We start from the raw sequence: 27,635 nt of genomic DNA on the forward strand, positions 1-27,635 counted from the left end.
AGTTGTCAGAGCCACATGCTTGCAAGCTGTGCAGGTTCATATAAACTAAATCTAATTGGATGCTGTAGACTTCACAGTATGAAGCAATATTTGATGATTTTAGGATCACATTGTTGGACACAGTGTATGTCCCGAGTAAAAACAGCCCCAAAGTCAATATCACCACAAGCCCCCCAACCCACCCACCTCCCTTCCCTCTCCCCCTCTCTTTGCATCCTTTTCTGTTCCAGGATCAGTAATGGGAGTCAGTATCCAGGAGCAGGCGAAGGGGGTGCGGGGCTCCTCCTCAAGTCCTCGCCCCTCCTCCCTGAATGCGGCACAGCTGCCTTTCAGAACCCCGCCGCTCCAGCCCATTCATCCTGGAGAGCCAAAAAAAGGGGGGGGAAAAAGTGGCTATTTATTAGGATACTTGTTTTGTATTGTTCTGTGCCACACAAAAGACGCTTTATTATGTTAGAAGCAAGCCCCTTTCGCAGAGAGAAACAATAACTTGGAATTGTCTTTTTTAGGGTGTACAATAAATGTCATTTCTTCTCGTCTCTGCCCCTCAGTGTGTGTTGAGTGGTGGGTTTGGGCACCGGGCATGGATGGCCTTGGCACTCGAGCGGCCAGATTGTAGTGGGAGTAGCGGTCTTACATGAGGCTTTGGAGGGTTTAGGACGGCTTTAGGAGTATGGAGGGAGAAATCTGCCCACTTGGTCTGGAGTAGAGAGAACGAGGGGAGCATTCGTAAGTTTGCATATGACAATTCCGTACTCAAGAAAGGAATTTTTATATAAGTATTTAACTTGTAGATGCACTATTAGTTAACCTATCTGTTGTGCGTAAAATGTATTTTGTCTAAACGCGAAGTGGAATTGAACTGAAAGAACAGTAGGGTTTCTGATCTCAGTGATTGCGCATACTGAAATAAATCTTTATTGGCAAGCTTTTATTTCGGAACGTCTGCGCTCTGATGTGCTCAATTCAGTGCTGTTAACATGTGTTTCTAGCTGCAGGCTGTCGTTTTATTTTGGGACAAGTGAGATCCACCAGGGCTTGGCTGCACAGAGCGCACAGCTCTAAAGCTCATGGTGCTACCAGTTGCTCTCTAACCGACTCAGTTAGATTTTCCGAGGTGACATTATCGGCTACTGATCTGTTCGGGAGTGAGTGGTTATCATCTGTGTCACCTTTATCTGACTGGATTAACGAGAAAAATATGTTGCATGTCGTAAATATGGAGCTGTTTATTAAATTAATTGTTTTACATGGCTTGGTGACTGTCAATATTTAGGTCTCTCGGTGTTTTTTTTTTTTTTTTACTTTTCAGAAGGCGGGGAGAGGCGGGTGGAAGCGGTGGGGGCTGATCATCATGACTGAAGCTCGAAAACAACTGTTGTCTCATGCTTAACCCACTTTATGTCCAGGTCATCAGCAGATGATCACGACTCATTTTTCTTCCCCGAAGCCAACAACACCTAGTTGCACGCGCGCTGGCTTGTCCACACACGCACCACACGTGGAAATTGTTGTTCTGGCTTAGGTTAACTGCTTTAGGAGAAAAGATCGCAGATGAAAGGGGGGGGAACCCGGATACCATCTTTCTAGGTCTTTTTACTTTTTTTGTGCGTGAGGGATGCAGCAGTTTGCTGAGATTAAAAGGCACAATGACACCCGCAGAACTTGTGAGACGTGTAGTTATATTTATTCACAATAATTCTTATATTTGTGTATTCATTTATGGGGGGGCGTTGGATAACTGCTTTGACCCTTGGCCCCAGTCGTGCACCATCATCGCAGTGCGCACATCCTGTTTGCAGAGGCCGCGCACAAAGGAGCGAGGAGGTTTGAAAAGAGGTTTGTTAAAAGAGGAGGGACTGACGGGGGATGACAGAGAGAGTAAACAGGGGCCACCGGGGTCCCAGTGTCACTGTAAAGGCTAATCCTCTACAATCCTTAATCCACTCAACAATGAGAAGAACAAATAATAATAATAATTTCATGATTGTTCCCGATCGATCCTTAAAATTAATTAATTAAAATGTAATTAATCTGCTTCATCAGATTGTTTGACTTTAACGATACTAATGTGGATGCAGTTTGTGACGTCTGGTTGAATTAATTTAGACCTTTTATTAAGGAAGGGGTCAATGCTTAAAAAAAATTAAAGTCAAGGTGTATTTTGTTAAATCATGAAATAACAAACATGCCAAAATCCAATTTATATTGACTTATTGAAGTTATATGCCTGGTTTGGTCAAAAATATGAATCCTTACTGCTTAAAAATGTAGGCAGAATTTAACATGTCATGTGATGATTAGTAGTATTAATATTGAGCCATTTTAACATATTAGTGTTATTTCCATTTCTTTATTACAAGACACCAGTGCACCATCAGTGTTGTATTGTTTCTTTTTTGTTTGTTTAATTGTTTTCTGGTGTGATAGCTTCACTGGCACTCACCGCCCCACAGCTCTCCGGGTGTCATCATTATATTATCATCTTCCTCGGGCCTTAAGCCACATGGCCTGGACCACTGGAAACGTTTATTGACCATTGTGATATCCCGTTAACCCCATCACCAAAGACGCATGGCTCCGTCCGAGTGATCCCGCTCCCTCAGGCCCTAAACAGAGAGCTCTATCAAGCTAAGCTCCAATTAAAATAAAAACAGCAAAGAACGATAGAATGATTAAATCGTTAGTCTCACCGCGGGAAGTGGTATTTCGTTTCCCCGTTCAATTAGAGGTTGATTGGGCTTTTCAGGGGAGGTCAGCTGTGAAATCTGGATTATATATGCGCGGACTCGAAGACACATAGACCGTTTCCCTCTCGTGGTTTACGAACGAGTTACTTGACTGGATGTTAAATAAGGTGCATAAGATTGATCAGCCACAACAAAAAGTCCACTAAAAATGACAACATCAGAGCAGTTTACATGTGGCCTTTCTTTTCATCTTCCGCTGCACACACAGACATGACCATTCACCATCACCAGCAGACGGCGATACCGGCGCTTTGCCCCGGCAATTTCACTGTCATTATATGGCTATCCATCCTCAGGGGCTTCTCCTCTTAGACTAACAGTTTATTTTTTACCAAATCTCTTTTATAGCATCTTGATTGTGTGTAATTTCTCCATCTCTGACACCTACTATTATTACATAGGCCTACCTTAATTACATACCTGGAGGGGGGAGAGAGAGAGAGAGAGAGAGAGAGAGATGGTCTGAAAAATGGATTTTGCGGCGCTGGTTGAGCATCAAGTCGTCTGAAATTGAATTGGTTTAGGTAGACTGTAGTGTAATTCCAGTGCATAAAAATACAGTTGGGCCCAGGCTTCTAGGACGCACAGAGACAGAGAGAATAACCTGTTAAAGATAGGAGGAAATGTTCTGACTTTCACGCACAAATATAGAGAGAAAGTGGAGGGTAAAAAAATGATTTTGCCCAAATTGAAGCCTGCGAATTTAAAAGCTGCTTGATATGGAAGCTGTTTTTTAAAGTGTTGTTTTTTTTTATTCAGCAACCACAACTATTTTTTTTTAAATATGTTGAGATGTTTGACTGATCGTAATCACAGACTGCACCCACCTTTTGGCCGCTACATCACTGCTAACAAATCTCAGTTATTTTTGTTTAGCTGAAGTCTCTGAGAGCGTGTTTGGAAATTTCAAATGCCTTGTGCTATTTGTGGGATTGACCCTCCTTTCTGCCTCCTCCTTCTCCTCCTCCTCCTCCGGTGTGTTCTTCCTCTATGGTCCTCTAGTCACCTGACCAAACGCCATGCAAATCATTCTGCTGCTAGAGCCTCATTGGCCGCTTGTGGCTCATTTAACCGCTGTCAGTGCGCATCATATGGCCGCCGCTTTAACCAACTTCTCAACTCCGACAGGGAAAGTGGCTCAAATGCGCATTCTATCACAGTGGATGTGAACCAACCCAGGCGAAGACAGGGTGAAATACTGGTTGGAAAACATTTTATATCCCTTTCGGATTAATTTTTATCTCGTATTTGTTTCATTTGGGGTTAGAATATTAATTTTGTAACCCAGTCATCCTGTGTGCACCCGATCTTGTGCGCGCCTGACCTATCTTGAAAAAGACTTTTTCTCTGTTGGTGGCGAAGTTTAAAACCAGGTGAATGTATAGCATGATGATGGAAACTGACCTTCATTCCCCCGGCCCCCAAACGAATACGACCACGGGGCAAACGGGGCCGAACGGCGGGTCCAAAGCGAATCAGGAACGGGTGAAGAGACCGATGAACGCGTTCATGGTGTGGTCCCGCGGGCAGCGGAGAAAGATGGCACAGGAGAACCCCAAAATGCACAACTCTGAGATCAGCAAACGGCTGGGTGCCGAGTGGAAGGTGATGTCCGAGGCTGAGAAGCGCCCTTTCATCGACGAGGCAAAACGGTTGCGAGCCATGCACATGAAGGAGCATCCGGATTACAAGTACCGGCCAAGACGGAAGACCAAGACGCTGCTGAAAAAGGACAAATATTCTCTTGCCGGTGGACTGCTTTCTGGGCCCAGTGGGGGCGGTGGAGTTGGTTTAGGGGTCGGAATGAGTTCATCCGGGGTCGGGCAGAGGTTAGAGAGCCCCGGGGGTCACGGAGGCTCCGCAAGCTCCGGCTACGCGCACATGAACGGCTGGGCGAACGGTGCGTACTCGGGGCAGGTGGCTGCAGCCGCGGCGGCGGCAGCGATGATGCAGGAGGCTCAGCTAGCCTACAGCCAGCACCCGGGGAGCGGAGCGCACCACCACCACCACTCACACCACCATCACTCACACAATCCCCAGCCCATGCACCGCTACGACATGACAGCCCTGCAGTACAGTCCCATCTCGAACTCTCAGAGCTACATGAACGCTTCTCCATCCGGCTACGGCGGGATCACCTACACACAGCACCAGGGCTCCGGCGTCTCCTCCTCAGCTGCCATGGGGACGTTAGGGTCGCTGGTGAAGTCGGAGCCGAGTGTAAGCCCTCCCGTCAGCAGCACACACTCACGGGGTCCTTGCCCCGGAGACTTGAGAGAGATGATAAGCATGTATTTACCGACCGGAGAGCCGGGGGACCCGTCAATGCAAAGTAGACTCCATGCCTTGCCGCAGCATTACCAGAGCGCCACGGCTGGAGTGAACGGGACGGTCCCTCTAACACACATTTAGAACTCACATAATAATTGAAAACTGCAAACGAACACATAACCAAATATTTACCTCTTTTCTAAATAACCCCGGTCCCGAGAACTACCTGCATTTTGTACAGAATGTTTATGATATTGTAAATGAAGGGTAAATAGCATATTCATCTCGGCTTTTTTGAATAGCTACCAGTGGAATTATATAACGAATATGATGCTGAGATATTGGTTATTGTGCTATCATCTTTTTGTCCATTACTTCACAGTCTTAGTTGAGGGTTACGCCAGGTTCACATGTGGGTATTTGGTTCAATTGTCTCATAATTTTGGGGAGTTCTTGTAAGTTATTGAACATGAGATAACGTGTCATAATCTTAAGAAAGTGCTTTAAAAGATATGGGAAACTCACATTCTTTACAACATTTGTGTTCATTTGCAGAAGCCTGTGTCTTAATTCTTGGAGATCATCTCTTTTTATTGTAACACTCTAATTATTGTAAATTGTGAATAATTTTAATATTTCAAAGGATGACGGGCAACTGCTGTTGTAATTTAAGTGCTTTTCTGCAAGTGAAAGGCTCTGATATTGCAATGAAGAATTGAATAAATTTCACAAGATGTTGCATTGATTCTTAAGACAACAGTCTTAGATTGATTATTTTCAAAATGTTCTTACAGGGGTGGGGGGGTTCCCGTTTTAGGACACAAGAATATCATCAAGCCCCCTCTCGAGAAAAAATAGCCACCTGTTTTAAATTGTGACACCGCTGCTGGACACAGATCCCACGAGCTTTTAAATAGCCTAATTGTTTGTGCGTAATTGTGCGTAAAAGCTACAGTCTGTAGGCCTATGAGGAAACCATATAGATAGGATTGATGTTGTTTCATGGACTAAACTTTTACGTGGGTAATGAGAAATGCATCTATACATGATAAAAAGCTTTTTTATTATTTCAGTGGCGTGCAGGCCAAACTATATATAACTATACACATGAATATTTAAGGCAGGCCAAGTTGATGGCCCACATTATCCTTTCATATAAATATGATTCCTTATACATTCGTTTTTGTACTGTTTGTCAAAAAATCTGATTATATAAAGGCCTCATATGACAAACCACCTGTTAGTGATATCAACGAAGCGTCCTCATTTATTAACGGATATAAGAGGTTTTACTTAAATTTTGCTATTAACAAATTTCATTTTCCCCTTGTAATTGCTTATGAGATGTGACTGTGTTTATAGCTAATTTTAAGCAGCACATTTTTAATCGATTTTTCATTTAAATTAATTTATAGTCATTTCATTTATCAGTAAGTCGATTTATATTTTGCTAAGGAATTGAAGTTGTGTCAGACTTCCATTTCCTGATTAGATCACATCAAGTTTTAAATAACGTCATTCTCTTCAGCAAAAAAATTAACAACTTATCAAAAGGCTATAAACTCATTTGCTGTTGACTTTTTAAAACGACTATGACTATGAGCTTATACAGTAAATCGTGAAAATAGGTTCATATCTTTTTGATGCACTGAGAGAAATTTTGTGAATTTCAGTGTGAAGTTTTGAGGTAATTTCACTGCTTCTGTTTTAAACACTTGACATAATTCTTAAATCCCAGATGGAAAAAGTAAAGAACAGTAATAGATAAAGAACAGTTTAGCGATTAAAGGATTCATTATTTTTTTTAATTAATGAAAGACTTGATTTTCACCTGAACTGGTTGGTTTTACATCCACTGCCCTCGGTACATGGAGTTTTTTTTTTAAAACATCCACTTTATCTGTCTTTTGGCATTTAATTGTTTGTACTTGAGAGAGACAAAATACGTGATCTGAAAGATAATATAGTATTATTAATATATTGATAGCTACGTGGTGATCAACAATACAATAACAGACCTCAGAGAAAAATACGTGCATCCTCAAAATCGCAAACAATCTTAATTTCTGTAGCTGTATTTTGGTTATCTTGCTAATCAAATGAACAATGTTCAGTAGATGATAAAGTTGAACAAATATTTGTAATAAATGTTTTATATTTTTCCCGGGGTTTTATCCTAACTGCATGGTCCCATCATCTTTTAGTTTAGCTGTGAGGCGGTGAGAGTCATTTCTGTTATTTTGCTCTTGACACTTGATAGAGTCAGTGAAGTAAAGGGAACTGAAACTGCATGAGGCACAAACGAGGATTTGATTAATAAATCCATGTTTGATATCACCACTACAAGAAACTTTGGGGAATAAACCGTCTGTCATTGTGAAGGAAAGGGGGAAAAAATCTTAATGCCACTTCGTCAAAATGTAAAACTCAATTGCACTCAAAGCAGAGCATGAAATAATTCAAGATTTAATGCACTTAACCCGCTACAGTATCAACGTGCACAACCTAAACCATGCAGCCTAACTGTTGCACAGACTGGACTTAAACTTCCCAAATGGCCACACACACTCGTCACAAGTAGCTTATGGATTTATTGATGACTCATCACAGTTTCAAAGCTGCAGATGTTTGATTGTAGATGACTGTGAGTTTTGGTACCTTTTAACAAAAACACCTTCATTGTGGATCAGACATGTTTTAAGAAAAGAGATAATGTCATTCAGATTATTAATCCTCTTAAAATAATGAAAAATCAGTCTGAAAATGACGTCATTTTTGACAGGCCACAGCTGGTTTTGACATGTACATTTATTTATTTTTTTGCCTGTAGGCCTCATATGTAGATACAGGCTAATATCCATACACATGCAAATGAGGGAAATTTATGCCTACTTAGGCATTTTAAAAAATCAATTAATCTCAAATACATAGTTAAAGGGCCTATTTCACACTGATGAAGACTTGCATGGTATGTCAATTAAACCTGTTAGGCCTCGTAGCAAAGCGTGTAACGTCTGGCTGCGTATTAATGTATTGAAAGAAAACAGAGGAATAATGTCTGGAAATTTGTTTAAATTCCAAAACCCAAAAGAAACTGCATCTATGGAGACATCTCTCCGCACTACGGTGCGCAGCGTGTGGCACGGGATGGCCTCCTCCATGTGTTTTGCATCTGTTTCCATCTTATCTGTTGATGTGAAGAGATGCGGATTAACACTGAAAGCCCGGAGAGGCGGAGCGCGTCACGGCGCATCGCCAGGCTAAAAGAGGAGCGTTCTGGCAAATTTAACCCGAATAAATTACACCTTGAGGTGGAAGAGGGGTAAGTGTAGGGTGCAACGTATACAGGCTATGTGGCAGCGATGGTTGCTGTGTGTGAGTGTGTGCGTGCGCGCGCGCGCGCGCACGTGTGTGTTTAGCTGACCGGCCAATAAATCTCTCCACCGTGCGTTACTCTTATCTTGTAGCCACCGATATATTCCGTGCTAGGAGGCCATCAGCTCCGGCGCACACTCGGGGTTGCTCGTAAAGCCCCGATCCCTTGCACTCCCTGTCCTAAATGGGGATAATTAGCGTCACTTTATCACGCCTCTGCATATTTTCTCCGCGTCCCCCCCCCCCTTTCCTAAAAAAATTACCAAGCAGCCTGCTCTCGTCGCCCGCTCTGTCACAGAAGATTATGGAGACAGATTGCACAGAGCGAATGTGCCGGGCGAGATTAGCGCGGAATAGAGAAAGCAACTGGGCCAATGAATTCCTCGGAAGGGCCTTATCGTGCAATTACACGTTGACATGTTTAACAATCTTGCTGCCTCTTAATCCTGCAGTGCTGCTCTATCTGCCCACAGCTACCACGCTATATGCCGGCACACAGACCTAATGCACCGAAACGCAGCACAAATGTCCTGAAAGTTATGAGAAATTGCTTTATTTTCTAACTTTGTCCAGCATTCAAACGCTTTTTTATTTTCTTTTTTTTTATTTTTCAGATTTCTCCGTTGTTGGAATAGCATCTGCACTGGAACTTTTTGACAAGAGGTGAGATATTAAAATGAATATATATATACATTTGGTTTATTGTTACCCTAAATCACTATTTCACTTTAACAACTAATCGAAAAGTGACAGAAACCCAAGAAATGTTTGTGCCATGTCCATCCAGAGTGGCGATATAACGCAAAAAAAGTCTTGTTTGGAGTTATAGACTTTTCCATCTCTCTGCCCAACACACACGCACACACTCACCACCACCATATCCCGACCCCCTTCCCCCCTCCCGTCCCTCCTGCCTGGCGGTATATCGGGGCCTGTGTGGGAGTGATTGTGGAGCGCCACTGTAGGAATTTGGCAGCGGCCGTGGTTTGGAGAGCCGCCCCACGCTGAGCCCCATTCAGCGGCCAGCGCGCTGTGAGGTTGGGAAGTTTCAGTCAGCCGTACAACTCAATGGCCCCCACAAAGGCGATTACAAGCCCCAGCGCATTCCTGTAGGGACCTGGGAGCGACGCAGGTGCGAGGGGGACCGGGGTAACCCGTCAGAGGAGTGATAAAAACGGGACAGTGCTGGGGCCACACAAAACCAGCCGCTCCACATGAACCGGGGAGTTTTTAGAGGAAGGAGGAGAAAGGAAAGAATAAGTTTGAAGAAGATGGAAGTTTGTGGGGTGGGGGTGTAGCATACTGAGTGGCCTCACTGTCCATGAATGAAAGGAGGAGGAGACTTCAAATCAAGGCTGTAGCCAGGATTTTACTGAGGTCATGAGTCCATGACTAAGAACTTTTGACTAGCCACTAAATATCTTTTTTTTTTTAAACAGAAATTTACATTGTATTAATTCATTTAACTGTTTAGGTATATTTTCTGTAAATTTTATTAGGGTCTAAATGTTTCAAAGCTTTCTCTACACAGCTAATTCTGGTGGAAAATACTAAATCCCTTTTTAATATAGGCTATTTATTGTTTTTATGTTAGACATTTAGTCTAAATCTAAAAAAAAAGAAAACCTCAACATGTATAATATGCGTCTCATCTTAGAATGTAAACTCCTTTTGTAACTAAACCCCCCAAATTCCCCAAAATGTTGAGTGTCCTCAGTGGTAGCTGCAGCCCTGCCGCCAGTATGGAACAGAAAAGAGCTCTAGCTGAAAAATTTGCTAAAAATTAGCAGCCTTTATTCTATGCAAGTGAAATAAGTCCAAACTATACAGTTGATATAAATTTGGACCTACGTAAAGGAGCTTTGTGAAGAAGACTATGAAACTCTTCCCATTCCTGCTTTGAAAGAACTTAACAGGGTCAAACAGTTTGCTTAAACCAAGCAAATACTTATTAGTTACTTATATTTTGTAGGAAAATGAATGCTGACTGAATTACACTTTTAGCAATATATAGTAAGGAAACTTTCATATTCAACGTATCTGCAAACTGTCAACACAAAGTGTTCATACAGAATATAACTTTCACTGTGAACATATATGTGAACATATATTTATTTCATTTTCTTTCCCTACAATATTTGCTAACTAAAGAAGGTTAACGTTTTTATTCACTTAGTCAAGATTCAACAAGTCAGTCTAAGTAACATAACAGATCCACATCGACTTCCAAAACAACCCTTATGACTGTTTATTCATAAATATTCATATGAAAGTTTTTTTGATCTGCCCCCTCTGTGCTTAAGAATGGTTAAAGCTGCACTAATCAACATCTAATCAATCATTTCCAGCCACAGCAGGCGAACAAGTTCTGATAAACCCACTACCTGTACACAACCTGCCCAGCACCTGACAGCAGACAGACAAAGTTAGGAGTATTCAGCAGCTAAAGAGCCAAATGTTTCCCTCAGGCAATAGGCAACAGTTTGCTAAAATGTTCGCCAACTTTAAAAGGAGATAATATGCCAGTATTGTGTTTTCAGCTTGCTCCCCAAGTGGCCAAAAAATCGATTATGCATCTTTAAGTTTAGGCAACTAAAACTAAAAGGTCTAGGTTAAGATTCGGTAAAGATCACATGTAAAAGAAACCAATGTTGACAGTTGGTAGGAGAAGAGTTGTGAACAGCAATCTCCCAAGTCTGATGCTTTGTGTGGGCTTCAGTGGCAAAGTTGCATGTTTTATATGTCAAACCATCCACCCCAACTTCCTACCTATGGCTTCTCTGCATAGGAAGGTTACGTTTCCTGGTTTGGAAAAAAATATTGCCAGTCAGTGAAGTTCAGCAGCTAATCATATTAAGCAAAAAAAAATTAGTAGTATAGAACCATATTGTGTTATTGTGTAAGAGACAGGTTTATAACCAGAGACAAACAGTAGCTAGCTATTAAAGTTGCACATAAGACAAGTGGGCTTTCTTAGCAGTGCTACAACTAGCGCAAGCAGCACTACGACAAGTTGATTTTTGCTGCCCTTAAAATGTGCTGAAAAATATAAACAATTATGAATATACAATCCAGTAGATGCATTTACGGTAGCATCACATGTAGAATTCAAATGTGGTTATAGCAGTCTGTATTGATCTGTGAAAAGCTCCTTCAGTTAGCCTACTTAAATCCCCGCTGCCATCTGAGGGCATATATATATATATATATATATATATATATATATATATATATATATATATATATATATATATATATATATATATATATATATATATATATATATATATATATATATATATATATATATATATATATATATATATATATATATATATATATATATATATATATATATATATATATATATATATATATATATATATATATATATATATATATATATATATATATATATGTATATATATATATATATATATATATATATATATATGTATATGTATACCATCATGAGCCACTGTATTTAAATCTTGTGGAAACGACACCAGGCTGTTACAGAATAACCCCACTCACCTCTACACACGTCACACTGGTGGGTTACAACTCAGTATTCTCCCAGTTTATACAGGAGATGCCGGACTCATTAATCCTGTGCGTCATGGCCCCCTTTCCAACCTTTCTGGCAAAATGGCGTTTCATGTTTTATTCTTAAAATGCCATCTTAATTATGATATGATGTGATACAGAATTATGACTGAAAAAGTATTGGATTGATGTCATATAGCCGGCTTAAACATAGTGTTGCTTTATTTCTATTTTTACTGTGGTCCTCCTAATTTTATTGAAGCCTACAACAGAGTCAGCATCTGCATATAACAATAATTCCGTAGATATATTTTTAGATCACTGTGCTGCAAAATTAAACTGGCAACATAGGCGGAATGACATGATCGAACTTTCATCATCTCCACAAACACAAACTCAATTGTAGAAGCCACCATCTGCCTTTGGCTGCTGATTTGTTGTGCCATGCTTTCAGGTCTTGCTGCTCTGCACAAAACAACAGTACTTTCTCGAGAAGAAGTCTCTCCATTTGGTGTGCCAGTTTTGCCATGTCTCCTGTGATCAGCACAACTATTTTAGTGGTATGAGACCAGTAATGTGACTGGCTAAGAGGATAATGATTAGTCACCACATCCTTCAAATTATATTCCACTTTACATAGCCCTTTTGAATACAGTGCTGCAGCTCCTAGCATGTGTGCTTGGAAAACTGGGGTTTATTACAACTTTTACTTTTGTAGCTCTGGCTTTTAGTTCTATTAACATTGTACTCACCAAGGTCATTGCTGAGAAAATTAGGTCCAACCGGGGCAAGAAACTAGTAGCCAGACAATTAGAAAAGACCCCAAGGACAAGTAATCAGTATACGTGCAGAAAGCGTACCTCTTATTCCCCACCAGAGTATCATAATGAAGGTGCAATGGATCACATGAGAATGAGCAGCACTAGTCACATGCAGAGGTGTGTTCTAGAGGAAACTCTGACACTGATTATCTTGTTGGGCTGACATAAATCAACAGTATGTGACATGGATAGGCACATGAACATAAGATCCAACAGCAAGTTAATATGTCTCTAGTATGAGGACATGGGACCTAACTGTTTCTTCAAACACTTAAAATCATCAGTCCTGAATAAAATCAGTCATTTGCCAATTAAAAAAAACAAGCTTATACTGTAAATCAAAAGAAAAAATTACAGGAGCGTGGATCTTTTAAAGTTAAACCCCATTTTCTCAGGGTCTCTGTGCCTTTTTCAGTTCAGGCAAACACTTTGCTACCAGTGTCCCAATCATCTGAGGCAAACAGAACAACGAGGAAGGGTCACATGATAAGTTTAAAGTATCCTGTACAATCCTCCAGTTTTGTGTACTTGAAGGAAGCCTTGGCCCAGTATTCACTGTTAGTTTTTCTTTTTTTCTCTCTCTCTTTCAGCATAAGTGGTTCCACAAAGAGTTTCTTTCATGGAGACAAACAAACTTTGGGTTGTTTGACAGCATGGGTCGGACTATTACAGGTGCCCAGGAGCAAATGGGGAAATTTAGAATAAAATGTGAATGAAAATGTGGCTTCCTGTTCCTAACTTAATATACTCAATAAACCGTGAGTCAGAATTTAATAAAATTTTTATTTATAGCAAAAGCATTGATATCCAAAACCTTTTTTCAGACAAAACAAAATGTTTGCATGTGGTTCGTAATAAAAACGTTGTAATACAGAATGCTGTGCTGCTCAGGGTGGAGGGTTGAGGTAGAATATTGCAGACTATTATTACTTTCTTTCTTGCTCACTTTCTTTTTCTTTAATCTCTCCCTCTTGAACAGACTCTTGTACAAAAACACATTTTTAGCAGATCCTAAAATGTATAATTTCAGCAGGTTTAAATGCTGTATTTCAGTCTCACAGTTTCTGTGCTGTGTTTTAAGCCATGCTAGCAGCGTGGCTCTAGGGATGGCAACGTTGGTTTGTCGGTCCACCACTTTGGTCCATACTGAAATATCTCAAAAACTATTAGACGTATTGCCATAATAACTTTGGTGATCGTCTGACTTTTCATCCAGCGCCATCATGAGGTCAACATTTTAATTTGCCCATTACTTTGGTTTATGAGTAAATACTGTACTTGCCAAACTTATGACATTTCCATCAGCCTCAGCTGTACTTTGGATTTGGTGCTAATTAGCAAATGTTAGCATGCTAACACGCTAAACTAAGATGTTGAACATGGTAAGCATTATACCTGCTTAACATTGTGCCGCATTCATGTCATCATATCATCCATATCATGGAGTTGTTGTAATTACGTAATTAAGACTTGTAAGTAGCGTCATTAGTTTTATGTCATCATTCAAGTCGTAATTACGACTGGAAAACTCAGATTTTTCTGAATCCTCTAATATATCCAACTTGGCAATTAAAAATGCGAAAGTGCCTGAAAACTAACCAGATATGGATGCCTCACATCAGCCAAAGACCATTGTTCAATGTAATTAAACCCAAATGTAATGGATATGGTTGTCAACGCACAGTATTTTTATCCGACCAGCTCTGTAATAATGTAACTGTCTCGATGACGTAAACCCTCACAAGTTGTTCACAAAGCTGTTAACAATATTTCGCATCTCTCTATCTCATATGACATGAATGCGGCATCAACATGTTTGCATTGCCACTGTGAGCATGTTAGCATGCTGACATTAGCATTTTGCTCAAAGCACCGCTGTACCAACGTACAGCTGTGGACTCTTAGTCTTATTCTTACACACATTACAACTAGCTCACTGTTTGACTGACAGTCTCTCGCTCTCACTAACGCTACAATTCACTCAATTCAGTGTGGTGTACAAGACACCTGCAGTGTTTCTCTATCACTGGCCCACACACATTCAAACCCACCAGATGCTGTAAAGGATTTCTGCTCCTGTGTGGCAGGTGATAATTCTCAGTGCAGTAGAGATGGGGTTAATGAGGGGTCAAAGTGTTCAAATAAGAAACAGCAGTTTTATGGTGCCTGCTGCACGCTGATAGCTGTTTGAACTGGCTGACCTTTGAACTCTGCCGGGTCAAGTGATCAACAAACCGGGTCGTTAAAATAGGTCAGATTGGAACAAGTGAAGGATGTGTATGTCACAGCAATATGTCCAAGAGGTACCAATAAATTGTTCTTAATGATTATAACCCTACTCAATTTGTTTCCAGAGCCGTTAGATTGTTGTCAGCTATCAGACTGTTTAAGGTATGGGATAAATTTGATTAATTTGTAATTTAATTGATAACCTGCTGGCTATTAAGTATTCAGCTGACTGAACCATGTACTTGTGTGTGTCTCTTTCTATCTATATACATGTACACATTGTGCACAGTATGTATTTGTTATATTAGAAACCTATACATCAAACTACAGGGTTCTGTTTGCTCTGTCTTGCTGTGTCTTTATTTATTTACTTTTGACATTTGATATGATGTCACAAATCAATATCCTCTCTTTGTCCATCTCCCTCTTTCTCTGTCTGTCTCTCTCTTCCAGCAAAGTGTCCATCATGGCTATCACCAGTGGACATGGATCACTGTGGGGGCCTGTGATTAACAGATAGCACCTCGTCTCCTCTGCTGGCAGGCTATCATTACGACGAGCACTAGAAGATAGGTGCTGTGGGCGAAAAGACCTTTTGGAAAATGTCAGCGACAGTCAGAGTCCCAAATTTCCTCCATTCACTCTTTTCTGTGTGATGCTACCTACTCTAAAGCCCTTAATTACACAACCCCTTTCTCCTATTGCCTAATGTTTAGTATCAAAGTACAGTGTCTGATTTCAGAGCATGTGGAGATTTTATTTTATCTTATGTGGCTTACCTGAAGAAAACAACAAACAATAAAAAAAACCTGTTTCACCAATCTCAGCAAAAATGAACACTAACAAACAAAAACAAAAAAACAGCAGTATCTGCAACAGCTCCTTTTTCCCATTCCCTTTCACTGCAGCCAGCTTCACTGTCTTAATACTCTTAGTCCCTCGGCTGGCATGTTTTCCAAGAACCCGCTGCATTTTCAGATTTGTGAAATCCGTCAAAATGCCTGTAATGAATATTTCTACAGCCTTGAGTGTATTTAATGTGCAGTTTGATCAGCCCAATAAGAAACATGTACTGATCTGGCACTAGAGCATCAGTAGAAGTTTATTGTCTGTCCCTGTTCAGACAGAGGCCTCAGTCAGTGTGGAAACAGTGTGAAACAGGTAGTTTTTCATTTGAACACAAACTTGTCTTTTATCAAGAGAAGAAGAAAGGAAATAAACATGTATTATTCACAAATGCTTTTAATTTTTAATTAACATATTTCCTGTGCATGAATCTACATGTCATGTATATTTGTATTTAAAATTTTCAAAAAAAGGAACTACTATTAGTACAGTTGTCTTCAAGGATTAACTGTCATCTTGTAAGGCAAGTCTTTGTTATGTACTCAACACTTACATTGTACAGTCTGTTTTGCTGTTGTCTTAGCTTTTGCTTAAAAAAAAGAGAAAACATATTAAATAAAGGCTTGCATCTTATTGCTGCCTAAGAATGAAATATTGTGCTTTCATTTTTTTTTTTCACATTCAATTTGGGAGGTAAATTAATACTTCCAAGTGAGAAGTTCCAGAAAAGTTTTAACATTTAAACTATGTATTAATTTCAAGGCCTAAATGTGCCCTCAATTATTTTACCATTGCCCCTAAGTAATTGATTTTAGGTAGAGAAAGAGAGAGGCGGGGGGGTTGATCTGTGTTGATGTGTGAAAACCGCGAAGCCAACAAATGAAAAATAACTAACGGCGTAATTGCTATGAGCGGTGTAACCTTGCTTTATTGATTTTATTTTATTTTTTCATCAAGGCATTTGGCTAACATCAAAGTTAGTCCCACAATAACACAAGTTGTTTCACGGCTTTCTGTGATAATTTATATTTTGTTCTCGCTCAGCCTCTTAGTCTATCATTGACTCATTCAGGTGTGTGCAACCAACCACACAAAGACAAACTTGTGAGACTCAAGTCCAGCAGTGTGTGGTGTGTGCTGAGGACACAGACACAGACAGAACATGTACAGGGACTAGATAATGAGCATCTCAGGTGACTACATGCAGTGATTACCAGGTTGCTGGTGTTATAGGAACTATATCACATAAACATACACTCCCACTCTGTGCACACACACATTCATATGCACACTCATGCACGCACACACACTCATGAGAGATCCTTGGTTATCACACCCTTCCAGATTGTTCTGAACTACTTATGGAAAACACACACACATCTCAAGATGTGGCCACTCTTGCCAATATGAGCCCAGTGTTAAGAACAGTTGTTGTCGTCGTCGTCGTGTGTTTTTTTTTTAGCATCTCTAAATTCCTAGCGTTGCTAAGGTGCTTTGGGAGGGGATTAACAGAGGCTGGCGCCGATGAGCAAGCCTTGCAGATTTCCAACCAGCAGGAAAAAGACAAAGAAAGAGGGGAAAGAAGGAGGAAAAACAGCAGAGGGTTAGACAACAGGGAAATGGCAGTAACAGCTTGTGTAAACATGATGCCTTGAGAGAGGTAAAGAGGTAGAAATGAATGAGGGTTGAGCAACAGAAAGTAAGACTAAATAGTAAGTATCCTAAAGAGGAGGCCTCAACTTTTACATGGACGAGAGGCAGAGGAGACTCTCCCATTCGTTCTTTCTCTCTGTCCTCTTTCCTCCTTTTCCTCTCGGTCTACAAAATGTTTCTTTACCCTGTCTCTTCACATATCTCCATCTCCTCACTCTCTTTTCATGTGCTTTCTCCTCTCCTCTCTATTTCCTCCTATCTCTTTATTTCCCCACAGGCAACAGTTTCAGATCCAGACACTTTTGTCTCTCTCTCTCTCTGTCACAACTTCAAACAGCGCCGGCGTTCAGGTCATACTGATGTGCCCGGAGCATCAGTGACTGTGCCGTCTCAGGTGTACGTCTCCCAGCGTGTCCTTGATGACACTCTCTCCCTTTCTCCCATCTCGCTGCTTTTAATTAGTGTAGTGAGCAGTGGAGGCAGCAAAGACAGCTGAGCCACGTTTACCAGCTATCAACCTGCTCGTAGGTACCTCTGCAACGGCAGTGCAATGCTTTTAATACTTCTGCAGCTGGAAAAAAAACATAATTACACATGAACTGACTCAGAAGAATGGAGCGTGTCTTGATTTTCACTAAATCTCTGGATACGTGCTCAAAGAAGAAATCAGAATGTGTTTTCTAAGAGTAAAATCTCCATTAGCTAAAGAAGGCGCACTAAAGAGAGGGAGGTCCACATGCTTTTCTTTGAATCCTCTCCTCAGGCTCGGCGTCTCAGGTAGAGTGTAACTGGATGAGGCCTGTTTGTGGAATACAAGGCACTTGACCAAGGGCCAGCACTGCTCCTCCCTCCCCTCCCTCCCCTATCCTTCCCCTACCTGGGTCAGGTTCCCCCTCAGCACCCCTCCTCCTCCTCCTTTCCTTGAGTGGTGGCAGGTAGTGTGTTTTGCAGCCGCATCGGTGTCTGTGGATGTTGAAAAGCATGTGTCTGTATGTTTGTACTCTACCCAGACAGGTGTTTGTGACTCTGTTTGGGCTCGGCAGCTGGGCCCCTGTAACTGTGCCCGTCTCGGCCACACTGGCTAATGTGACTGGGTTGGCTGAAGCACGGAGGCGGCTGTCTTTCAACCACTGATCCCTCAGAACTACTCATCTGATCAGGCTGAATCTGCGCTTCACGGCTGCCGGGGTCACACAACCCAACCCCGGGGTCAACCAGCTAATTACAGACCCCTGTGTCCTCTGTCTCTGTCACTGCCGGGGAGATGGGGAAGGTGGGGCGTAGAGGGAAGAAAGCCTGAGAGGGAAAAAAGAGAGAATATTGACTTAGACATGAAAAGGTCAACAGTGAGTATAACCAAGCTGTACACTTTTTCCCCCTTCAGTTCTGTGAACAGAGGAAGAATGGGAGGCTCTGGTTTGCAGCATCTTTGTCGCACCCTTCTCAGCCCTCAGGCAGAGATAGAAGCTTAGACCCATGGGACCAGAGCTGTGTCAGTGTATGTGGATTTATGTATCAGCCTGCCACTAACTTTACATACAAGGGCTGTGCCAGTTTCTGTGTCTGCTTTCTTGTCTTTGTCTCCAAGATTTACTGTAGCAGGAAAGCCCAATATGCTGCCCCTATCATGACAGACAGACAGACTCTGCTTTTAAGACACGGAGAGTCCACGTATTGTGTGTGATTTCCTCCAGCCTGACCTAGGCTGTGGCCAGTGGATGAACTGGGATTTGAAGGATGCCACACACTGGTACCAGTCATAGAGAGAACACACATGCACATACACACACAGAATATATACCGAACCACCATCATATTATATTAGGCTGCAAGTTCATTAATCACAAATGCGAGGGCTTCTCAGCCAACGTAGGAAATTAATCAAAAAAGGGGACATTAATCACATGCATGAACAGCAGTAGTTACACCTGTGACAATGCCATCTGATTTAAACGTGTCACTCCAGACTGTGTTAATGATGCCACCCAGGGCCAGGCAAAGCAACCTCTCTGCGATCACTGAAACAATAATGCTCTAACTATGAAGCAATTTTCTTACATGTTGTCATGGGGTATGCTGATGCACATTGCGCAGGGGTCAGTGGGTGTCGCAGCAATTACCAGGTGCAGCTTTTTCCTCACAGCTTGACCACTGTTTTTTTCTGACTGTTGAAATGTCTGTTGAAATTATATTAGTCATACTTCATTTTCTTTTCTCCAGCCATTGCCCTGACAAATAGATTAAAAGTTTGAAACAAAAACAAGTTGCTGCTGGAAAGGTTTGATTTGCAAAGATGCAGAGTTGAACTAAGATAGATGTTCATGTGGTCTGTAGATATACTAACATTGTTTATGTGAGAGATAGACACTGAAATAGAGGAACGCTTCAAGCAAACCCTCCATGTGTGGTTACACTGCCCTCTTTTGAATGCACTGCAGTGTATCTCTGTGATGTGCTGCAGCAGTGGAAAATATAGAAAATAGAAACAGATGTAAAATTAATCAGAAATCCAACACAACTGATGGTCATTTTAAATGAGACAGAATTAATAAACTTTTAAGGACAAGTGATAATATCATAGCAAATGCTGCACAACATAATACAATTCAAATTGAAGTTGTAAGGGAGTAATACTGCTACATGTGCTCATAGAAACACGTTTTACTTCCATGGGTTTTCTCTTTTTGTCACTGAACCGTAGAATCTTATGTCTTGTTCCACTCAGAAAGAAAAAGAAAAAAGTGCTTTAGAAGAAAGAAATCCTTTATTTTTCCCAGACGCGGCTCAAATTTATCATAGGTGAAAGATGTTCAGTGCCGGAGGGTAACTAACTGTTCTGTCCTGGAACAATATTTAACAAACGTAACATCATGACTAACACAGTCAAGTTTCATTAAACTATGAGTTCAATGCCGTAATGTCCAGTCTGAATTGTTTGGTTTATGAAACTCTTGGCATTGTTTTACAGTAGCTAACATTTAAAACAGGTTTTGTGTCATTCCTAAATACACTTGCCAAGTGTGAATTTTGAACATTTTTATTTAAAAAAACATTATTGTATGTAAAATGCCAAAGTCAGAAAAAATTTAAATATTCAAATAAAAAATGTAAAATATGTTCCAAGAAAGAAAGAAATAGTTGAGAAGACTTGTATTTTGAGTTCCTTCAAGGCCAATCTCCCAAGTGTCTATTCATATAAATTGTTCTGATATTGGAGAATAAAACCAACAAATTAAAACAGAAAGAAATTGAAGTTCAAGTGATGATCAGACTGTCAACCTCTTCTCAGTGTTCTGACTAACAGAAAATAGGATTGGAAAAGGTCCTATCAAGACAGACTTCACTTCACAGACTTCACTGTATGTTGCACGTTTCGTGCCAAATTTAAGTACAGTGTTTCAAAAAGAAATAATAAAGAAATTCTAAAAATCATTTGAGAGATACAACACCGTTATCTTCACAGGCAGCCTCCTTCTTTTAAAGAATAGTCCTCAAAGAAAAAGTGTTCAGCACTTTTCTATAAAAGCCTGTTGAAATGTTTTTATTTAGTGTCACATCAACCTTTAGCTTTATTCAGTTAAGTTTCGAAGTAAATAGTAGGTCTTGTGGTACTTGTTTACTGCTATAGTAGTAGTAATAATGAAACAGTTACATACTGTATAGACAGTAGCTGTGATATCATTTAGTAGTCCCATAATGAATTCTTGTCTTCTGCTGAACCTTTTGGCAGCGTCTCACAGCTTGAAAACAAAACACCTCAGATATGAGGTCTTTTAGTTCTGATTCGATAGCTAGTTTGCTTCTCTCTTATAGCTGAGCTTGTGCCGTGGCTCAGGCTGCAGTCTGCACCGTTCTCTGACCCCTGCAGCCTGACAGGCAGCTCTGATAAACTCATATCACACATGACAGGGAAACCGAAGACCTGGCCTAATTAGCAGGCGGGACGAGAACGATGGAGAGAGAGAGGGGAAGAGAAAGGAGAGAGAGAAGATTGAAAATCAAAACGAAGAAGACTTTATTAACAGAGCTGGTGACCCCTGGTTATTTATTCATGGCAATACTAAAGAGGACTTTGGAACAGAGTGCCCTGCCAAGTTCCCAACAACCATGTTGTGCCTGTTTGTGATGCTTAGCAACCTATCAGGAGCAAAAGAGCAAACTACCACTCTCTTTCTTTGCCTCTCTCCTTCTCTGCCTCATATGCTCACATACAAACACATACATGCACTTGACACCTTCCTCCGTAGACTTACCTGTCCAGGTATTCCAGTAATCCAGGCCAAGCCTTGTCAGGTGGAAGAAAGTCTATCCCAGGGCGGAGTTAGGGGGGAGGAGGAGGAGGTGGAGGGAGTTGCAGTAAGTCTAGCCGGTGGTGGGGTGGAAGAGGGAGGGAGAGGACCAGAGACAGGGGGCAGGTAAAGGGGATCGTATTCAGGCTCCTGGGGACAGGAGGCTTGGCGTGGCACTGCACTGCCCACCCAACATCAACACTCTCAGGTTCCCTGGCTCAGATGGGCCAGATAATCACCCTCTCCACAGGGACCATCTGGAGTCAGGGAAGGGGGGTGAAGGCCATATTTTATTTCCATAAAACATAAATTCACTCATCTGCTGGTGAGATAAAAAAAAAAACAACACTTCTTTTTACCTGACATCTTATTCAGACAAAACATCCACACATGAGCACAACATGTAATGCCTGGTCCGGAGAAAACATCACACACACGTGTTCACGCTCACAGCAGTGTTCCCTCTCATCTCTGAGTGTCTCCAGTTTGATTGACGCTCCTATCCCTGTAGCGATCAGAGGACATCCACTGTGATTATCATCTCACCGTGGTAACTGAGACACCCCTAATCCCATAATAATCCTTCGCAGTCAGTCTGACACTATTTTGTCATGTCGCCAGTACAACCATTTAACTCTATAGCTGCCAACAGACATAGAGCAGCACCTCAGAAGTACTTGACTGTGGTACTTTTATCTCATTTTGTCTCATACTTCTCTGACAAATGCAAACCACGCACTATCAATATCTGGACATTGCTAAGACTTACAAACATTAGTGAGAAACACCTCCTCCAAACTTTGGCCAGCTCTGAAACAGACACTTGCCTGCTGCCTCTCATTTATAACAACAGCATCTGCTGTATTAGCTGTAAGGTTTGAAAACATATCAGAGACAGTTGCACAGTTTGAACATAGAAGCCACACACCTGGTAATGTCTGTACATTTTCACCGGTAAAAAACAAAACAAAAATGCTTCTAACGTTAACCAACACTTAATTTCTGGATTAAGTGAACACGCAAGAGGACCTAACATCTAACATCTACCTGATATTATGAAACTTCCTGTTGAACTGAACTCTCAAGACAATAATCTAAGGACAAAATACAAAAATATGTAAAGTAAATATTGGGCTATCCTTCTTGTGGTCTAAAGTGGTCTAAAAGCCTCTGAGAAACTGAAGTTGTTTACATGATGTTGAGAGCTTTGGGTGTTGATGTGTGTGTGTGTGTGTGTGTGTGTGTGTGTGTGTGTGTGTGTGTGTGTGTGTGTGTGTGTGTGTGTGTGTGTGTGTGTGTGTGTGTGTGTGTGTGCGTGTGTGTATCATCAGCCTAACTGATGAAATCAACTGGCACATGTGATATTTATCAGCTGCTGTTTCCTGACACCTCTACACACTCCTGACGATGGTTTTAAAGTACAATCAAAAGCTTTAAAGGCAGCAATACCTCTGTCTTTTTTTGGAGTAACTCTATTCTTAACAAACAACAACTTTGTCTCGTCTTGCTGAGTAACGCTACTGAACTCCAGGGGAGTAGTGCTCACTAAGTGCTCATGGCCCCGACATGGGACAAACCCTGTAGTTAAAACAATGCTTTTATCTGAAACTGAAAAATTACGTTATTGGCATTATAAGTAAACTATACTGTTGGCTGAATACATTTGACTGTTTCTTGTATCAGAAACAATATGAGAGTCTCTCCTCTTGTATAAGTATTATACAATATTATACAATTTTAAGATGCTTGTAATAAACAATGTTTATCAAGTAATAACTTTTGAAATATGATCAGTCTACTGTTGTGTTCACTGATGCAAATAAACCTTCAGCAGCATCAGAAAAGTTTAATAACTTAGACTGAGTTATTATTTAATATTACCCTCTAAGACCAGTCAACCAGTTTGAGACTGATAGCAGATTCTAATCCTGTGTTTTCAGTTTTAACACTGGGGCTACCTTTTTTGTATATATTTGGATTGTGCCTTTAAGTTTGTAATGTTTTATTATGCTACTTCTATGTGCTTCAGTGAACAGGGCTTTCACCTTAATTCACCTTAATTCTGCAAATAAAACATGATTCCTGTGAAGTCTTATTTGGTTGTTTTTATTATTAAATACAGTAATGCAGTAATCCTTTCTCAGTGTAGGAGCCAGAGTAAGATGATTTACATTGTCTTACAGGTATAATAAAGACCTAAAAACTAGAACTAAAATAACGTTATAAAATCTCAAAGTGAAAGCTTCACGCTTCAATTACAGTATTTGTGAAAAGAGGGCTGAAATATGCTGAGATTTCAGATTGTACAGACTTTTTAAGATGTGTTATAAACAGGACGGTGTAGTCCCTCATTCATCCAGGAGTGTTCTATCGTAGAAAAGGTTTCAGTTGTAGTGTTATAAACACTTCATTACCCTAATAACCACTACAGGTGTTTCCTTGTTGATTCAGTTATATGTACAGGTGTGACAATGGATGTGGTAAAAGGTAAGGGGGCCCACTGAGGCAGCATATGAATGTGACCCACATTTTTGTGCTACACCACTGCTGAACTTATATGCATAGAAACCATTCAGGATATATGTGACATGTGTGTGTGAGATTTGGTTACGTGTGATGCAAACAATAAGAAAGGAATTTATTAGGAAACTAAAGAGAAAGAATATGTGGGAAGAACCTGTAATCTGTTTCTTTTACATTTTAAAAAGAAAAAAAAATTAGAATAAAACTCTTGATAGTAAAATTTTAAAAAAGTTGCTATAAATCCACTAAGAGTCTCTTTGTGTTAGCAGATGTCAGATAATGTACAGTGTCCCCATGAGTTACAGTGGCCCTCGCTCATATCAAATGGTCAGTGACAATGTCTTCTGAAACAATTACAGTTATATATATATATATTACATTGCCAAGGACAGGTGGCTTTTTTTCAAGTGTCATTTTATTTATAATCGCAGATTATACATCTTGTATTTCCAGCAGCAGCTACAGCAATTTATTTAGAATAAAGAAAAGAACAGCATGGTAGATAGCAGTGGTGTAACACTAAGTATATGCAATTATACAAAGCAGAGCCACTTCTTTTTCACTGGGCATTGAATACATTTAATACCCATTTGCATCAGAACCACTGATGTATTTAGGTAATAGGTAAATATTTATATTCTCCTGAAAAGGTGCAGTTGTGAGAAAATTAAAAAGACCATGTTAATGTAATTTTGATTTTTATTAACTGTTGATTCTGGTTTGGTATTTTTCTAAGTTTGCCAACAGGCAGGTATTTACATGTCATGGTGGGTTTCATGTCCATACTAACAACAGGTGGACTGGCGGATCAAACCATCTATGAGCATTATGTTCTCACTTTTCATTCTCTTCTTCTTTTAATGTTTTGCCCTCTGACCTATGTTTATTTATCCCTCTGTATATTCACTGTGCACATGCATGCTCTGTGAGGCAGTTTGAGTCACTGTGAAGTAACTACAGCCTTTCTGAAGAAGTGGAGTGGCTGGTTTGCTTCCATGAAGCCCTAACTGCAGTGAGATGTGCTCAGCGGGGGGTCTGGGAGTCAATGGATGTCACTGTTTAACAAGCTGTTCTATAGACAAGAAAAACTGCAGACTGCAGACAGGACAAAGAAAGACCGTGCAAGTCTGTGTATGTGTGTGTATGTGTGGATATGGTAATAACACACGACTATGGTTTGCAAGTTGAAGGGGCATACACCCTATGCACACACTATGGGGGTCCAAATGGGTCATTATTTCACCTCCTAGGAAGAAATTGGTTGCCCTGCTTTAGACTTCTCTTTTTTGGTGGCAAAGTGTGCCACAGTGGCACTCTTGATATCCAGATTTACAAAAGATCCTGCGATTACTTACGACAATTTGGATTTCATTACAGTACTTGAGAATTTGATATTCATGCTGTTCTTTTATTCTCTACACTCATGGCATTTTGAGGTGGATTAATTATCATAAAGTTTTCTAGTATTGTATAATTCCCTGTGAGTACATGGTCAACACAGAGGAAACTCTCATGATGATAGCTTGATACTCTAGATAGATTCCTCATGTAGGTTAGATTAGATTGCTATAAGTTATTATACATCACACACACACACAGAGAGAGAGAAAGTAAAACATTGAATGAAATAAGGAACATTTACTTTGACAAGTTCAGATCTGTAATTTCAGCTTTCAAATGGCCCCTAAAAATTAAAAATACTCCTAGGAGAAGGAGACAGTGCATATCTTGCTGCCCAGTATATATCAACATACCACAACCTGAAGGACAATGAGTGACCTAGACACACACAGCACACACATGCTTTCACAAGCACAAACAGACACATGCACACACACACACACACATTAACAATTTATGTCCACATAGAAAAGAACAGTAGAAAGACACAAATATTGGAGATGCAGTAGAGTACATTCACAAGATCATGGACCAGTGGCATAGGTCTTCACAATACAAAACATACAGCAGTTGTCAGGGACATAAGTAGCAGAGTCTGCGCCATATATGATGGCTGCCAATGATAACAGAGACAGCACAGTATTTTGCAAGCTTGCCAAGTCCGTAAAACTCTGTTGGAGGGATGAACACCATTCCTCCTCAAGATATTCGCTCCTTTACATAAACAACTTTATTTAATCAGGTAATCTCATTGAGATCGAGATCTCTTTTGCAAGAGAGACCTGAGTACAGCAGATAGAAAGAAAAACAAACATAGCCAGACATAACAAAAGGACATATAGCATCAGAGACAGTCATAGACATCACTAAATAGATGTGAAGATGAAAGTTTATATGATATAATTTGGTCTTATGGAGATGGTGGTGGAGAGCGATGTCTTACATTTTGGTCCAAAATCTTCCAAAGGTGTGAAACTGGGTTGATATCTGGTGATTGTAAAGGCTGTAGCATTTTATTCACATCATTTTCAAACTGGTGCACAGAAGCATCTGCATTTGATATGTTTCTCCACTCTTTTATTCAGGTTTTTCCTTTAATTTGTCCCCCATCTGTATGTTCTCCAGTGTTCACAAATAAGTAGGGCAAGCACTCACAAATCTTGTATTTTTCTTCTTATTAAATAAATAACACCGACAAATGTTTTCTGATTCTGCCCTACTGCGCATACGTTTGTGAGTTTTCTGGTATCAGTGATTATGTTGACGCCAGCTCTGCCCCTCAGTAATCAATCAGAGCCATCATAATTTCTCAACACACATTATTCAAAGAAGTCAAAGTCAATTATGTTCTACAATGTTGCCATCCACATCTGCCAAGTTGGATTTTCTGGAATTTTGAATTTGGTGACTGTCTTCATCATTTGGCAGAAATTATCTGTTGACTAAGGTGATCAAAAATTAATGAGATTTGGATACATTATTTCGGCCTGTGTTGAAAGACACAACATGATGATGTCATTACATATTTAAATGTCACTCAATTTTCAAATGACATTTTGCCTGTAACTAATAATGGGATATGACTTTTTTTTTTACTGAAGCTTCTAAATCTGTCAGAAGAACCCTCACAAATATAGACATAACAGACCTCTGTAAAGTTAGTAATTTCATGTATTTATTTGTATATTTGAACTGAAGGGCCGCAGTAACTGAAAGTATGTCATGCTTTACAGAGAATGTAAAAATTGACCAACAGGTGGCACCACAATGGCTAAAGTGTAAGGTTTTCAAAGTCAATATAATTTCATTCAGATGTTCCTGGCAAAAGTATTAGTCAAAATAATGATTTATCGTACCAGTGCAAATGGACATGATTATTTTTTCTTTAATCTTTTATTTTTTCTTTGTTGTTTTTTGTTGGTTCACATAGA

General features: G+C 40.3%; 1 protein-coding gene across 3 annotated transcripts; it reads left to right on the forward strand.

Annotated features, from left to right (window-relative positions):
- Positions 1–1,871: 1,871 nt before the first annotated feature.
- Positions 1,872–16,490, forward strand: sox1a (SRY-box transcription factor 1a). Of its 3 annotated transcripts, XR_006380157.1 has the most exons (4): positions 1,872–4,970; positions 9,011–9,059; positions 15,118–15,154; positions 15,446–16,490. XR_006380157.1 is itself a non-coding variant. In XM_044217058.1 (3 exons), exons 1-2 carry the CDS (start codon positions 4,128–4,130, stop codon positions 9,029–9,031), a joined length of 864 nt encoding a protein of 287 aa, XP_044072993.1. In that variant the 5' UTR covers positions 1,873–4,127; the 3' UTR covers positions 9,032–9,059; positions 15,446–16,490. The 3 variants fall into 3 exon arrangements, 1 of the variants encoding a protein (XP_044072993.1); XM_044217058.1 differs by lacking the exon at positions 15,118–15,154 and having other exon boundaries at positions 1,873–4,970; XR_006380156.1 differs by lacking the exon at positions 15,118–15,154 and having other exon boundaries at positions 1,878–8,343.
- The last annotated feature ends 11,145 nt before the right edge of the window (positions 16,491–27,635 follow it).

Source organism: Siniperca chuatsi, linkage group LG12 (assembly GCF_020085105.1).
Source record: "Siniperca chuatsi isolate FFG_IHB_CAS linkage group LG12, ASM2008510v1, whole genome shotgun sequence".
NCBI lineage: Eukaryota > Metazoa > Chordata > Actinopteri > Centrarchiformes > Sinipercidae > Siniperca > Siniperca chuatsi.